The 17791-nt window shown below is 37.6% G+C and overlaps 1 protein-coding gene across 2 annotated transcripts in view; it reads right to left on the reverse strand.

Moving 5' to 3' along the window:
- eIF2gamma (eukaryotic translation initiation factor 2 subunit gamma) overlaps positions 1-17791 on the reverse strand; it is a 426482-nt gene that overhangs the window by 32065 nt on the left and 376626 nt on the right. The window contains exons 8-9 of one of the 2 annotated variants that reach the window (XM_067137496.2): positions 1427-1596; positions 1057-1229 (exon numbers count right to left, since the gene is read on the reverse strand). In XM_067137496.2, the coding sequence (XP_066993597.1) occupies positions 1057-1229; positions 1427-1596 (343 nt within the window). Of the gene's footprint in view, positions 1-1052; positions 1230-1426; positions 1597-17791 lie in introns of those variants that run through there. The other variant, XM_068225434.1, reaches the window with a different exon arrangement.

Here is a 17791-nt window from a genome sequence, read left to right on the forward strand (position 1 = left end):
AATGTTGGCATTTTTTTTTTTTTTCTTTTCAAAATCAGCCTTCCTAAAGTTAGGGTGCGGGGATTATTCGCGTAAATACGTAACTATCCATAGTATGATTTATTAATGAAAAACTCAATTTTTTTAACAAATAATTTGGGCATTCATGGGAAGTTTATGAATAAGTTCAGCATGTGTTTCTATGGGGTCTAATTGAAGAGCTGACACAATTGGAATTTTTAAAAAATCGCACTAGATCCAACTATCTGTGCAATTTTCTCCCCAATCTCTGTACACACAGGATTAGTTAGACTAATCTTAGCCAAATCAGCCCTAGTTGCCTGGAAGCGACATTGTGTTATTTGGTAGCAGAGGAGGTATTACAAAATACACCTAGAATAGTTTTGAAGGGTTAGGTATCCCCAGAAATACGCTCAACAATATCATAATAGACATTATCAAACATTAGTTACACCTGGTATAATGCTATTTTGTATAACAATTATCCTATGAAAGTGTTACATTTTCCTTGTATGAAATGTGAGTTTTCATCAGGTCCAAGCAGGTCTTTATACAAAACAAATATTTTTATTTATTTTTCAAATTGTAACATTATGTCTACAGGCATTTCTGTAAAATTCAGGAACCATGTGGTCACAAACAGAAAATGTGGTGATGTCCTAAAGAAAAAAAAAATGTAGAACATAGTACGATATTAACCCTTCCAGTTTAGGCAAGGTTGAAAAATGAAAGTACTGTAGTGATAAATTAACATCACCACTACAAAGGACTTAAGTTTTCACCTCCACTGCTACCATTTTTTGTTTGAAAGTGTATGATGATCACATGAGTCAACAGCAATACATGAGGATATTAATTTTAATATTATTTTTTAAAAGTTTACATATCATAACAGAGTTAAGAATTACAGTTGGAGAACAAAGAATTAAGGATTAGTAGAGCTGGGAAACAATACTTTTGACTTTTTAACATCATTACCTTAGCCAAGATTACAAAAACTCAACGTAGTGTATCGACAGTCAGAGTCAAGCCTGTGCATAAGATTTGAAGACTTACCGCCAATGCTTTTCCACTCGTCGACTGAGGGCAATTTTTTCCCCAATCTCTGTACACACAGGATTAGTTAGACTAATCTTAGCCAAATCAGCCCTAGTTGCCAGGACTCTGCCTCCGGTGGATAAGGAGCCAATGTTGACTAACAGCACCTCATTCTTTGATAATTTTTGGACCTGGAGATAACATCATACCAATAATAATATAAAATAAGACTGCAAAATTGAGAAATTGATTCCCTCATTTTGTACATTTTATCTTTAGAAAGCAATTTGAAAGAAAATTTCTCAATAAGTAATTCTCAAAAACATGTAGTCTAATTATGACAACACTATTACATTGATGCAATATATCAGGCTAGTAGGATACAAACCTTGGCACCTTTTTTGTCACCTTCTGTGCGTACACCCAATAGTCGTTTGAGCAAATAATAGGAAATTTCAAGTTCAATGAAAATATTGGGCAAAGCGCCCACTGCACCCAACACTTGTCCCACTAAGCGATCAGCTCGACATAAAGTAGGTTCAATCTTGGTACCAACACCTGAAATAACCAATTTTAAAATGAATTTAAGAAATATTGTAAAACAAAATTCTGAAGTGTAATAAAATGGAGATACTATTACTAAGTAATACAGTAATACAGTACGAAATGGACACCTTTTGAAACCAATTTGTTAAACATATGATACATTTTAGGTTCATAAGTTTTAAAAAAACTAGAGAGAATTATTATATATATGAATCAATGTAAATCACTCTCTTTACAATGTAAAGGTTACCAGCGCAATATTTAGAGTCTCGCATATGTGACTATATATTGCATGTCCATGGGAGTGTCCTATTTTCGCTTCTCTCTGTCTTTGAGCAATGATTTAAAAATAATATGGTATCTGCTGTCTATTGACTATGTTACTGATGCTTGCGCTTTTGTGTATCCTCATGGGGAGTGCTGTAAACTTATTTGTAATTAAACTTATGTATATGAATGTTCACCGTTTTCGGGAATCAACTACTACCTGATGAACATGGCCGCTTACAGTTGAGCTGAAGTAGTACTAGATAGTGAGAAAGTGCACAAAATTTTGATGAACAATGGAATTGAGGGTTCTGATTTTGCCTATATGGATGAAGAAGTTGATGACGACTTCATTCCTGAAAATATCATAATTGAGGGTGAAGGAATAAGTGATAGTAACAGAAGAATTGCATCCATCACCTGCACAGAGGTGAAAAACTTGTATTGTGTAGTTTGTGGAAAATAATTGTCTAGCAATTCCTTTCTCAGTCTGAATACAAAAATAGGCACTTCCGCATTGCACATTTTCTCAACTGATGACAAGTGCTTCACGGTCCACAGCACGCTACTCTGTCATGGGCTCCTCCCCATCTGTAAATGAAACGCACTCAGTTTTGGGAATCAATACATGCTAATGGGTCATGGAAACAAACCTACCATTGAAGAATAATAATACAGTAAAACCCTGGAATGCGAGTAGCTTGGCCTACGAGTGTTTGCAAGACGAGCAAACATTTTAAATAAATTGTAACTTGATAAGCGAGTGAGGTTCCGCAATAGGAACGTCACGTGTAACTACGTTTTCCCCTCCCTTCTGTCTTTCTCTTTCCTGGGAGTGTGTGTGTGTAATCATCTCTCGTGCTGGACTTCAGTTGGTGTGCCTCGCTCGCATAGTCAACACCATACGAGTGTACCCGTTTTGTTACTTTCATTAGTGTTATAACTGTACTGCAATGATGGGCCCAGTGAACGAAAAGAAAGCTGAAAAGGAATTTGGTCAGAAGAAGGAGATGATTAGGATGCATGTTAAGAAGGAAATGATCAAAAAGCACGAACAAGCTATGTGTGGGCTGATATTGCGAGATTTTATGACAAGTCAACGTCAACGATTTGCACAATATTAAAGAAAGAAGAAATAAAAGGGGTAGATGCAGTAAAAGAAGTCACAAGAGTATCAAAGCAATTGCCACATGTTTTAGAAGATGTAGAGAAGTTGCTTCTCGTTTGGATAACTGCAACAAGCAGGCAATAATGTGACTGAGAATTTAATCTACAAGAAGGCAAAGACGTTGTACGCCGACCTCGTAAGTAAATGACCATGTAGTACACGTACGTCAACAGAAATCGAAGAAAGCTTCAAGGCCAGCAGGGGATGGTTTGATAACTTTAAGAGGAGAAGTGGCATCCATAGCGTTGTGAGGCACTAGATGCTTCCAGTTCGGATGCTAAGGTAGCTGAGGCATTCACTGCCGAGTTCCAGAAGCTCATTGTTATCGAGTGTTACCTGCTACAGCAAGATTTTAACAGCAATGAAACAGAATGTTTTTGGAAAAAGATGCCAAAGATGACCTTCATTACAGTAGAAGAGAATTCAGTGCCCGGTCATAAGCCCATGAAAGACTGTTTAACCTGTTACTGTGTGCTAATGCAAGCGGGGATTTAAAAGTAAAGCCCCTGCTTGTGTATCATTCCAAGAATCTACAAGCCTTCAGGAAATGCAAGGTGCAGAAGAACCAGTTAAATGTTATGTGGAGGTCCAACACTAAGGCTTGGGTCAATCGTATTTTCTTTGTTGAATGAATGAACAAGGTCTTTGGTACTGTAGTGAAGCAATACCTTTCAGAAAATAATCTCCACTCAGAGTCTTGCTGGTTATGGACAATGCTCCTGTTTGTCCTCCAGGCCTTGAGGATGACCTACTGGAGGAATTCAAGTTCATTAACGTTAAGTTCCTTCTTCCCAACACTACTCCAGCCTATGGATCAGCAAGTAATTTCGAACTTCAAGAAGCTATACACCAAAGCACTATTTCAGCGATGCTTCAAAGTGACCGAAGGAACAAACCTTACCCTCCGAGAGTTTTGGAGAAATCATTTCCACATTATGAACTGCCTGAAGATCATCATTAAAGCTTGGGATGGGGTCACCAAGAGAACTCTCACTTCAGCTTGGGGAAAGCTGTGGCCTGACTGTGTTCTTGGACGTGACTTCGAGGGGACTGTTGGTGACAATGTGACGCCGATTGTCAATGAAAATGTGTCCTGAGGGAAAACCATGGGGCTGGAGGTGAATGACGTGGACATTCATGAGCTGGTGGAAGAACACAGCCAGGAACTTACCACCAACGAACCGATGGACCTGCATCGCGGACAACAGGATGATCATCCACACCCACAGATATTTTTTGGGCCATATCCTGTAATCGCTATAAAGCAATTCTACAGTTCCTTCATTACAATAAAAATTTTCAACCTCAAAGTGACAGACTAAACAAAATCATTTAAAAAAAATTTAAAAAATCAGGAGGACCATTTATAAGTGCAAAGACTGTAATAAAATGCTGTGTCCAGTACCATATTTTGAGATATATCATACAAAAGTATTACTAAACATGAACACTGTGGGGTTTTGTGATTTTTCACTTCCTTTCAGTATAACTAGGCCACTGAAAAAATATAATGTGCTACTGTATGTACCTGTACAGTAAACAAAATAAGACAACTGTCCAGAAAGTTCCTTCACATTTAAGAATAAAAGGAAATGAAACAGTTAATTTACAATCAAAGAAAGAAACTACACTTCATACATCATCTGTTTGAGATAGTCAAGAGAATTTTAAAACACAAAGTGAAAATCCAGAGCCTGTTTCCAGTCATTCAACCAGGTCAGGAATGGAATGAATGAAGCCCCATCTCACGGCTGCTGAAGCCTGTTGCACTCCTCTGAGTCAATGACAGATGAAATGAAATGTTAATGGAGAGTGTCGCTGGAATGAAAGATGACAGGGAAAACTGGAGTACCTGGAGAAAAACTTGCCTTGCCTCTGCTTTGTAAAGCACAAATCTCACATTGAGTGACCGGGATTTGAACCATTGTATCCAGTGGTGAGAGGCCGGCGCACTGCCACCTGAGCCACCGAGGCTACTTAAAACACAAAGTACAAGAGAAATTCTTTCTAGATGCCATAATTTAACACAATCACAAACAGTGGTGAAACATGGACCAACAGAACAAACAGAAACAAATTTTTACTCAATACTGGTCATAACCGACATGCTGTATACATCCACCGTATAAAAATCTTCAATTAATACTATTAGGGTTGATGACCTAGATGTTAGGTTCATTTAAACAACAATCATTAAATTTTTGAAACTACTGTACAGTATATAGCACCAGAGCACGGCAATGTATCAACATTGTCACCTTGTATGCTCAAAACTGTACTGTACCAACAAAGAGAACAACCTACCAAGATTTATTGGAATGCCAGAAGATTTATGAAAACCCCCTGTGGGTGGGGGCAGTAGAATAACACCAACAGTATTCCCTGCCTGTCATAAAAGGCGACTAAAAGGGGCGTCAAGGGCTCTTAACCTGGGAGCGTGGGCTGGCAGCCATGGGGCCCTTAGCTGAGTCCTGGCATTCGTTCCACTTACTTGTGTCAGACTCCTCACTTTCATCCATCCTATCCGACTTCCCTTGGTCAACTCTTGTCCTTTTCTGGGCCTGATGGTATTACATATGGAAGGCCAGGGAGTCTTTCATTTAATGCCCTTCACAGCCCTTGTCTTTCTTTGGCCGACACAATTTTTTGAAGTGCCAGATCCCTTCCCTTTTTCCTCTCTTAAAACAATCACCACCACCACCACCACCACCACCACCACCACCACCACCACCACCACCACCACCACCACCACCAGATTAATGAAATAAATGTCTGCCATTATATGACTATAACTATGACAATTACAATATCCGTTTCCATTCTTTCAACCTAGTCGTGGGAAAATAGCGTACATTCGAGCAAGATTGACGTACAGCTCAATGTAACCATGAGAGTTGTTACTGGTACAGTGAGGTCCACTCCTACTCAGTGGCTGCCTGTTTTGGCAAACATTGCTCCTCCAGATCTCAGGAGAAAAGCAGCAAAACAATCACCACCACCACCACCACCACCACCACCACCACCACCACCACCACCACCACCACCACCACCACCACCACCACCACCACCACCACCAGATTAATGAAATAAATGTCTGCCATTATATGCTCAAGAAGACCTTTGCACACAGGAACTTGCTTTTGTTCAATGCCTTACGAGATCCACCTGTGATGAGGTTAAAATCCAGGAATCCACTCTGGACTGATCTACACTCCTATGAAAAATTCAGTGTAACAGCAGAATGGAGACGGCGATGGGAACAATGTCCACCCACCAACGCCTTTCTGATTAAAGACCCAACGAAGAAAGTGCCAGGTTTCGATCTTCCTCGACATGAGTGGTCAAACCTCAACCGTTTCAGAACAGGCCACGGCAGGTGCCGATATATGATGAAAAAGTGGGGATATTGTGAAAGTGCTGCGTGTGAGTGTGGTGCTGAGAAGCAGACATTGCTTCGTGTTGTTGAGAGCTGTCCACTGTCAGCATTTAAGGACGGTTTACGGACTCTGCATGAATTGTCACCAAGTGCAGTGGACTGGTTGTCGAAGCTGGACATTCTAGTTTAATTACATCTATATTTTAATTTGTATGTTAATTGTATATTTTTACACATGCTTGTAAATGTCATACGATAATAATAATAATAATAATAATAATAATAATAATAATAATAATAATAATAATAATAATAATAATAATAATAATAATCGTGCAACTTAGTTCAATTTTAAGGTGATCAGAATCTCACAGGGACTTATTTCAAATTATGCCCAATATCCTATTCTGTAACTGCATTGGAATCACAAGAGCAATCTCTCGATTGCATTCAAGGGTAACCAACCATATTCTCAAATTAAAAGCAAAGTCATCTCATTACAGGCCATAAAAACCCATGAAGGGGTGGAAGATAAAGGCTTCCACTATAGGTAACCCTGGCAGTTGGTGAAGTAGAGTGGTTAGCTCAATGCCCGGCTGCCTTTGCCCATGAATTGACATGGTACTCATTTTTGGTGTAGATGGAGTGAACCTAAGGGCCATATACATCTTTGGAAGTGGAAATCTTGCTTTTTAAATACAATATTTCAAATTCCTGAAGAGGAACCAAACTCATGTCCTTCCAGATGAACTGAGCATGCCTTTACTATATCAGCCAAACAGCCCCTATATTCAAAATTAATAACTTCATAGTTGTTCCATATTAAACTGAGATTCACAAAGGTAAATTGAATTTAAGGGCTCCACATTTTCAATACAATACAATTCTGTTGCACAGGATTGTGTTACAACATGTTTATTGTGGTACCGGTTTTGATACATTTTTTAGTGTCATCATCAGCCTATCACATAAACCGAGCAAGAGGACAAAAATATATATCTACAACAATATAGCTGCCTCTGTGGATCAGTGGTAGTGTGTCGGCCTCCGGATCCCAAGATAGCGGGTTCAAACCCGGCAGAGGTAGTCGGATCTTTGAAGGGCGGAAAAAAGTCCATTCGACACTCCATGTCATACAATGTCGGCATGTAAAAGATCTCTGGTGACACATTTGGTGTTTACCCGACAAAATTCATTAAAATCTCAGCCATAGACATCCAAGAGAGTTTCGGTTTACTCGGTCTGCCATCTAGTGGGCCTAGAGTAAAACGGAAGGTTGAAATTGACGAGCAGACAGCCAGATGGCATCACATTGAAATATCTGCACACGGTAGCTGAGGCCATACGATTATTATTATTATTATTATTATTATTATTATTATTATTATTTATTTATTTACAACATATACACATATTGATACAATTCATGTAATGAAAGATCCTGGCTCAGTCTGGTGGTATTTGAAGGTGCTCAAATACGACAGCCCCGTGTCAGTAGATTTACTGGCATGTAAAAGAACTCCTGCGGGACTAAATTCCGGCACCTCGGCGTCTCCGAAGATCTTAAAAAGTAGTTAGTAGGACGTAAAACAAATAACATTCATGTAATGAAAGTTCACACTTAAAAGTAAAAATTATATCTAAAATAGGTAGGTGCGTTTACAACGCATTAGCGGCATGATAGTCTTATATAATCTTGATGTAGGTGTTGAAATCACTCATTCTAATGCTAAGTTTATTATTCAATGTGAGTTAAAAACTTGATAAACATATTAAAATCTTGATGGTTGACTCGTTGACACCATAAGAGTTGATTAAGAAAATACACAACTTTGAAATTCAACGCCACCATTCCATCCACTCGTTTGATAGTGCCAACATGTATCCCAGTATTAATACCAAAAAAAACTATTTCCCATTATAGAAAGAAACTTAAGCACATACAGTTGTTCAAGCAAACATGAGATCCAGGATTTTATGACTGTCCTAAAATTAGTAGTCAATAAATTTTTTTGTCTTTGACAATGCCATATATCAACAGGATGGCTTGGCAATGGGGTCACCGGCCTCTGGGATTTTCGTGGAAATCTATCTAGACTTTTTAGAACACACTGTAATCAACAACAATGACACAGAATTATAAGAATTTCCTTTGGTCCGTATTGAAATGAGATTACAATTAAATTAATAATATATTGTGGTTCCACCTACAGTATTCAATACAAGAAAACTTATTAATGCAAGGTTACATTATAAGTTAATCACAATTGGGACCAGTTTTGACCTTTAGTCAGGGTCATCTTCAGGGTATTACCTCTGTCTCCCACTTTCCACCTTTCCCTCCTCTGATGCACAGCAACAGCCAGGGGCTAGCTCTCTGGCAAAGCAAATACGGCAAGTTAGTCAATTTGAATCGCGCACCTGGAAGTAACGAAGTAACTTCATTTTCTCAAAAAGAAATATTTTCTCTGCCAATCCGATTGCACCACCGTTCTTAAAAGAGCATCCCTGATTTTTTTGTTGGTATAGTTATGATACACCCTGTATTTATATCGACTGTATATTTTCTTTGCAAGGAGTCTGCAGGCCCCTTCAATGCCTGGGCCCACCTGCATTGCAGGCCCTAATGTTACGCCCTTGAATAGTACACTAAAAATGAAAAGTGTGGAAAAACACCAGACAAGAAATACGGAGGCTGATAAAAATATAGACGTATTATTGCAGATCACACTCTTTCTAAAACAAATGTTAGTAGAAGCCTTCTATTTTGGACTAGTGGGTTATTAACCCCTCAGCGTCACAGCCATTTAAAGAGCTTCCTATCCCACGGCCGGATGAGATTTCAACTACGCGCGACTGAAATACATTGATTCACTTAAAGCGTTACTACATGTATAAGAGTAGCCCGATATTCACGAAATTTGGAATCCCTTATGATAGAACTATGTGCGTGCAGATAATTACATAATTGTTTCACATTTCCTTAGTAATTTAGTTTCGTGTGATAAGAGTTCGAAGCACTCTTCGAGATAGAGACCCAAGTCACACTCCTGGCAGCAGTACACCGACGCCTTCTTTTTGCCGTGTTTTGAACACACAACACGTCTTTTCACCCGTGGGTGCTAATTTCCTGATAAAATGCCTTTCCTGCAACCTTGGAACTGTATTATCTGATGCGCGCCGGCCTTGAATATTTCATTCCCCGCCCGAGCGAGCGTATTTTGTAAACAAACCTTCCATCAGCTGAACCCGATAAGATAACTGCTCAATGTTCGTCCCTGTGACTTGTCTGAATATTATTAGAGAATTTAGGAATCAGAATTCACTCTTGAAAACTTCCCTTTGACCTGTATAATTATCTATAGTCTCCTACACGAAATTTCCAAGTACTGGTTCTTCATCATCGTCACTCTCATCATTTACCACTGCATCCGTCACAGCCACATCATCTATTTCATTATCACTGCTGCTAATACCGTCACTACTACTTCCGACTAAACCTTCATCTGAATTATACAATATTTCAAGCACGTTACTATCAGTCAAACCACAGCTGGAGCTAGCCATTGAGCGCGGCGTGTCACACGGACTGACGAAGCTGCAGCGAGACCGAAAGTAGCAGGACGAAACTGAATGAGGGGAATAATAAACCAATTCGATACATATTTCAGATAAAAGGTCGAGACATCGTCTTTCAAACGAGATATATACCATGAACAACTGGTTCTCGTCTCGTATGACAGAAAGCAGCACTAACTGATGCCTACACGAAGCGCTCGCGGAGAGTTACGAAAATATTACAAGCCGAGAAATAAAGACAAAATATAATAAATAAACCGCTCTCTTAATGTAAAATTAGAGCAAAGAACATCGCCTGGAAAGACAAACTTCTCAGATCATCATTTCTTTATTTTATTCTGTGGGAAAGAATGAAGCAAACAGACTTTTAAAAAAAGCAGAGATTAGTGCTCAGACTTACTTGACAAATAATTATCCGTGCAAAAACAACTACATTTTAATGATTTTCAATTCTTATTTACAACACTGATAAACCCGAAAATGTCTTCTTGAAAACAAAATAACTTGCATATCCATAACTCCAAAACTCTTCGCGCTATAGCTGTAAATGCGAAACCATGTATGGGTCTATACCATGTATAGAGGTCGGCGGCTACGGAAGAAAAGAGGGTCTATACCACGTATAGAGGTCGGCGCTGAGGGGTTAAACATTGTTTTCTGGTCACACTCTTAGACAATGAATTGGAGGGACACTCGACCATGTGCCACGGCTAGAGAATGTCTTTGGCTGCCATTTTGAATCTGACAAAACTTTGAAAAACTTGAGTGATCAAGTCGAAACACGAAAGTGCGAGTTTCAACATTCACACCACCTATGCATGCTTAAAGATGTGGATGCCAGTCTACTTTCTGAAAGATTTTAATTAAATTTTCATTAGTACGAAATTTCACGCTTTTTTCCCGTATACATAACTTTGCTATCTCGACAAATATGCACACGCACGTCAACTTCACATGATTATATTCCTAATCAAATGTCGGCTACCATGTGAAAAATATTCAATACCATTCACTGTACCCCTCAACAAAAATAAATTTCTAACTCCTGAATGGAATGCAAAATACAAGCACAAGCAGGGCCACTCTGTTATTCAGCAATTTCACTCCTAACCAGCTAGTAAAACTGAACATTTCTGAGGCTGACTCGCTCCCCAAAGGTGCAACTTATCCTGTGAAGTTTAGGAATTCAAGGCCTTTTCCTATTAATCATGCAACTGTGGCGCAGGCTCTTATCTGAGTTGGAAATCATGTTCCTTTCACAAGGGATGACAAACAACATTTTCAGGTCTAGGAAAAATGTGATCATACTAAGCGGTAATCATAGTTTATAATTTTCATTACACGTGTTGATTTCCCAATTTTGTGTGAAAAATCAACACTATAAGTAGGATAGAAATTCTTAATCCACCTCATTAGAAGTAGGTAGTACTAGTTTTGGTCAATACATGACCACCCTCAGCTACATATAAAGACATATAAAAAACACATTAAATATAAACAATGATGTGACAAACAATATCAAGATTATGTAGCCCATAGTAAATGATGGTGCAATTTGTTGAATGACAATCAGAACATTTTTCACTTTAAAAAATGTTTTTCTCATAAATCGTACAACAAATCCCAAAGAAGCTTTTACGATTATGCAGCTTGGAAGTTTTTTATTGAACTTACATTTTAGGAGGACTCGCCTCAGAAGACTATGCATGCTACGTTAAAGAGACATAAAACATATTGCATTTGATGACCTATGCAATGATGAATATAACTTACCATGGGATGACATACGTAATCTTCATGACATTGACTCAAGTTAACAGATTCAACTCATTAGTGCTGAACTTATATGACAGGAAATAATAATTTAATCCAAACGTGGAAGAAGCTATGATCTTAGGGCATAGGCAAAGCCGTAGAAAAGCACATTCCCACCATATCTCTAGATACGTAAAATGATTACTTTTCTCAGCTAAAAGACAGACCAGTTCCATTACCGGTGAATCCCACAAACTCTGCATGCCGTCCGAGCACGACCAGTTCTCTTTCCGCACCATTACTGCAAATGATATTAAACGTGTGCTGTACTCTATCATTTCCGATGTGATAGGTATCTCTATAAAATTAACTAAAAACATCATCAGGGTTGTACTACCAATACTTACATATTCAACTACTGCCTGACCAATGGAGTGTTCCCTAACATTTGGAAAGACACACTAATAAGGCCAATCCCGAAAAACACTACCTTGGATTCTCCATCAAAGTAACGCCCTGTGCCCATTCTACCACCCCTCGCAAAAGCCCTCAATCGTCAGCTTCATGCACAAATCACTGTATACCTGACCCAGAATTCCCTCCTTGACCTTTTACAATGTGGCTTTAAAAAAGGACATAGTAAAGCGACAGCATTACTGCGAGTTACGCACAATATCAGACATGCAATAGACCAACGATATGTGACTGTAGCAACACTACTAGACCTAAGGAGTGCCTCTGATCCCTGGGTTACTACTACTACTACTACTCAAACTCTGCAGTCTCAAGTTTAATGGGACATATCTTAACTTTTTTAGCTCCTACCTCACTGACCCCCAACGAGTATCAGTGAGAACAATGTACTCAGGATAGCATAACAAGTTAACAGGTGTCTCGCAGAGGGTCGGTTTTGTGTCCACTTTTGCTAGTATGAACGACATAGGGGACGCATTGAAATATAGCAAGTACCACATGTAAGCAGATGATCTTCAAAATTATTATCACTCATATCCACAAGACATACATGTAGCCACTGACAGAGTAAATGTTAACTTACGACGACTGAATGACTATGCCAAAAATAATCCTAACAAAACTCAGATTATAATATTTGGTATGAAAAGAAACCTTAACTTGTTATAAAGTAGACATGTATCCCCAATTATTTTACATAATACTGTCATGCCCTATTATATGTCAGTAAGAAACTTCGGTGTTATAATGACTGAGATGCTAAACTGGACTGAATAAGTGACAAATACATGCTGTAAAGTTCAGAAATCGCTATTTCCTTTCAACGTTACTCTACAATATTTCCAAAATATTTTAAAATACAACTGGTAAAATCCCTAATCTTACCTATGCTAGACTACTGCAACACTGTAACTACGGACATATCTCAAGACATGCCTTTGCTGGCAGGATGTAGTGTTTACAGTGCACTATGTCTTCTGGTATTGGCTAGAATAAATTTGTTACTTTCATTGACCTGTCTCAGTCTCATCCTTGGCTTTGACAATATGAAAGTGACCGAGGTATGAGCGATTCTAGTAACACCGTTCCTTATGCAGCCAGTCCCTGTTATGAATGGTGTGAAAATGTCGCTTATAGGGTTGGTTGGTGCATGCATTTCAGTGGGCTCGGCAGCCTGATATGTAATAACAACTTCTGACTCAGTGAGGAAAGCAACAAGATACTACCTCACTCCTCATTTCCCTAGTTTGCTTCTTCAGTGACACCTAGGCTATCTATGACAGCTGTTAGTGGAGCTGTAGAGGATCAAACATACATCTCAAGACAGTAGCAAGATGCTGAAATGGAGTTTAAACACCTGTATTTGATTTATATTCAAGCTGTGATATTATTATCACATTTCACCTTATTATAGGAAGTTGTCATGGCTTCGTGTTCATGAGCATAGCAATCTCCACGTGTTATCCCTTCCGCAAGGAGTTCTAAACTCAGGTGTACCAGATTACCTCTCATCAAAGTTTAATTACCTCTCCTCCTATTCTAACCATGATACACAATTTAGCTCCTCTTTAACTACATCTTGCACTCAATCCAGGGCTTACAACTGCTCCTTTGTAGTTACTTCTGCTAGGCTGTGGAATACCCTCCCTGCTACCATTAGAGATTTGCATTCTCGTAGGAGATTTAAGATGGATTGCTGAAATCACTTGCTGAATACTTCTAGCTGACTTGTACGATGAGTGAAGTGTGAATGAGTGCGTGAATGAGCAGATTTTGATAAAAATTAGAAATGTATTAGTGAATAGATTTTTACGGCATTTCCTTCTTTTATTATTACTATTGTTAGTTTTATCATTATTATCATGTTCATTTGTACTGTCATGTACATTCTATCATTATTTCTTTTATTACTATCTCCATATTTGCTATTAGTACCATATTATTTAAAAATGTTTTGTTGTATTTAAAAAAATATATTTATGTTAATTATTTTAAATGTTTAATTTTAAATGTTGTGGTTGTTTTGTTTTTTTTCATTCCAACATGGCTGAGTAGTGGGTGTGTGATGGTAGTGCTCCTCAATATCTTATGATTTTGGTTGTACGTAGTTTGAATAACGAAGTGAAACCGTGTGCCTCTGGATTATTAAGGCTTGAAGAATTGATGTACACGTATTGCATTTTTATTAGATCTTAATTAGTGATGTATTATGAGCCAAGTTTAAGTTATTTGAGGAAGAATCTGTTAATGTAAACATTGAGGTGAAGTGTTACCAACTTGAACATATTTCCAAAGAGTAGTGAAGAGCAGTTACCGTCAACTTACACAATCGATTCTTATATCGATCGTGATACCATTCTTCGCCACCATGAACTCTTGTGTAGCATGTCAGAAGGCTGTTTCTAGGCAGGATATAAATTCTAAGATTCAGTGCAGTAACTGTCAAGGCTGGTTCCATTGCAAATGTGTTAATATAGGAGACGTTGAATTAAATTTCTTAAAATCTGAAAATCAAGTTTGGAGGTGTGCTTGTTGTGAAAAGGAAAGACGAAATAGTGTACATGGCTTGGAACTAGCAACAGCACCATCTATTGGCGACGTCTATCAGCTCTTACTTGAGTTGAAGAAAGAAATTGCAGAGGTTAAGAAATCAATCAAGTATAGAGGCGGAGCGAGAGTTAGGCAAAAGTTTGGAGTTAGCTCACGTAAAATTGGATGAAAATGCAACATTCATTAAAAAGCAGTCGGAAGTAATAAATCAGTGCATGGAGAAAATGGAAAAATTGAGAGAAGAAAATTTAAATCTTAAGAAGCAACTAAAAGACACACAAATACAGTTAGATGAACTTGATCAGTATGGTCGTCGTAACACGGTTGAAATTTTAGGCGTACCTGAATGAGTTAATGAGGATGTTTATGAAATTGTTAAGCATGTTGGTCGAGTATTAAATGTGGAGATCAAGAATGAATCGATTGATGCATGTCATAGGTTGAAGAGGCAATTGCATCAAGCTTCAGGTGCCATTGTAGTGAAGTTTGTACACCATAGTGTCAAGAATGAACTCATTCAAAAACGCAAGGTTAAAAGGGATTTAAATGCATCTCATCTCGGATTTTCTGAGTATGAGACGGTGTATATAAACCACAGTATGACGTCCCTACGAAGAAAGGTTCTTGGCCAAGCTCGAAAAATTAAGGAGGAGAGAAATTATGCTTTTCTATGGGTAGATCATGGAGGTAACATTAAACTCCGAAAAAGAGAGGGTGATCGGCAGGTGTTTAATCTAAAAACCCTGGACGATGTGTATGGATTAAATGAGACTGTGTAACTTTTTTGTTTTGAGAAAAATGATTTTTAATGCAATTAATATTTACTACCAGAAAGTAAGAGGGTTAAACACTAAAATTTCGGAGTTTTATGTTAACAATAGTGAATCAGAATACGATATTCTGTTGATTACGGAAACATGGTTACAATCTCATGTTGCTAACAGCGAACTGTTTAGTAGGGATTTTAATGTGTATAGAAAAGATCGTGGAGGTACAAGAAAAGGAGGAGGCGCATTGATAGCTGTTAAAGGTTCTATAGTATCAAGACAAATAACGTTAGATCTTGGTGATACTGAAGCAGTTTGTGTAAAAATTATAGTTAATGGTCAAAGTTATGTAATAATGTCAGTGTATTTTCCACCTGCAACCAAATTGGAAGCATATTTGGACTTCTATAGATTGTTTGAAGTTAATAAGGACTTTTCCAATTTAGATCTTATTATAGCTGGTGACTTTAATTTGCCATTAATTACTGGTGAGCAAAGTAATATTGTAAATTTTGGACCTGCATATAGAACCTTAGCTGAGTTTATGTCACTCTATCAGTTGCACTTGGTCAATAATATTCTTAATGCAAATGGAAATACACTTGATCTTATTATTACGAATGTTAACACATTAACAGCATATAGAGATGAGTGCCCCTTAATTAAGGAGGATAGTTATCATCCTGCAATTGCAGTCACGCTACTATTAAACAGAGAGCGTAGCCATGTTTCACAACAACCTGAACAACCTAAGCAGTTATTTGACTTTAGAAGGGCTAATTTCTTTCAAATGTATAAAAGGTTCGAGCAAATGGATTGGTCTAGGATTGTAGAATTTACAGACGCTGACCAGGCTGTTGAGTATTTTTATGCTCAGGTACACTCTGTATTTTGTGAAACGGTACCTATGAAGGATTTTCACACAAAGAAAAAGTATCCTCCATGGTTTACTAAAGACATAATAAATAACTTGAAACTGAAGGAAATCCACAGAAAGCGAAGGAAACATTCAGAGTATAGTAGGGTAATATTTAACCAGTTAAGGAGAGAAACGAAACATATGATCAGTAAAGCGTATAAGAATTATATTTCTAAACTTGAAGAGAATATCAAAAGTGATGTTAATCAGTTTAGGAGCTATATAAAATGCAAAAGAAATACCAAGGAGGGTCTGCAACAGGGCATGAAATTTAACAATATCTTACTTAATAATAATAAAAGTATAGCTGATGGCTTTGCAACCTTTTTTGGATTGGTATATTCAAAACCTCCACCAACCTATGATATTCCTGATTCATCTGATGTATATGTTAATTATCTGTTATCTTTAGAATTAGTGGACGATAAGGAATATAAGTTAGCTATTAAAAAATTAAAACCTAAAAGGTCATGTGGTGTTGATGGAATACCGCCGTACGTACTGAAAGCATGTTCGAATTTGTTGGATTTTCCCTTACGAGCCTTATATAACATTGTGGTAAAAACGCAAACCTTTCCAAAAGTATGGAAGATAGCGAAAGTGTGTCCAGTTTTTAAATGTGGGGACAGTAAAAATATTGAAAACTATCGCCCTGTTTGTATTTTGTGTGCACCGGCTAAAGTATTTGAGCAAATAATGTACACGCGTATATTTAATCATGTGAGGGTCGGTATACATATCAATCAGCATGATTTTTTGCCAGGTAGATCAACTACGACTAATTTATTAAAATTTATACAATATGCTTATACCGTTTTGAATAATCAAGGACAGGTCGACGTAATATACACAGATTTTTCCAAAGCCTTCGGCAAATTAGATCACGGCATTTTAATGAAAAAATTGTCATGCTTTGGTCTGACCCCTCCTTGGTTAAAACTGCTTGCATCTTATCTTAGTGCACGGAAACAATATGTTTACTATCATCAACATGAGTCTTTCACATACAATGTTACTTCTGGTGTACCACAAGGGTCTAACCTTGGCCGTTTATTCTTTATTTTATATATTAATGATTTGCCCACTAGAATTAGGTTTTCTCACTGTTTATTATATGCTGATGATGTCAAACTTTATAAAGAGATAAAAAATGTTGATGATATGTTGAAATTACAATATGATTTGGATTACTTATACGCATGGAGTATTGAAAACTGTTTGCAACTTAATATACATAAATGCTGTTTCCTTCACATTTCAAATAAGAAAAATACATTGAATTATAAATATAAAATTAATAATGAAGAACTCAAAGTTGTCCACTCTGTTAATGACTTAGGGGTAATTGTTAC

This window comes from Anabrus simplex, chromosome 1 (assembly GCF_040414725.1).
Source record: "Anabrus simplex isolate iqAnaSimp1 chromosome 1, ASM4041472v1, whole genome shotgun sequence".
NCBI lineage: Eukaryota > Metazoa > Arthropoda > Insecta > Orthoptera > Tettigoniidae > Anabrus > Anabrus simplex.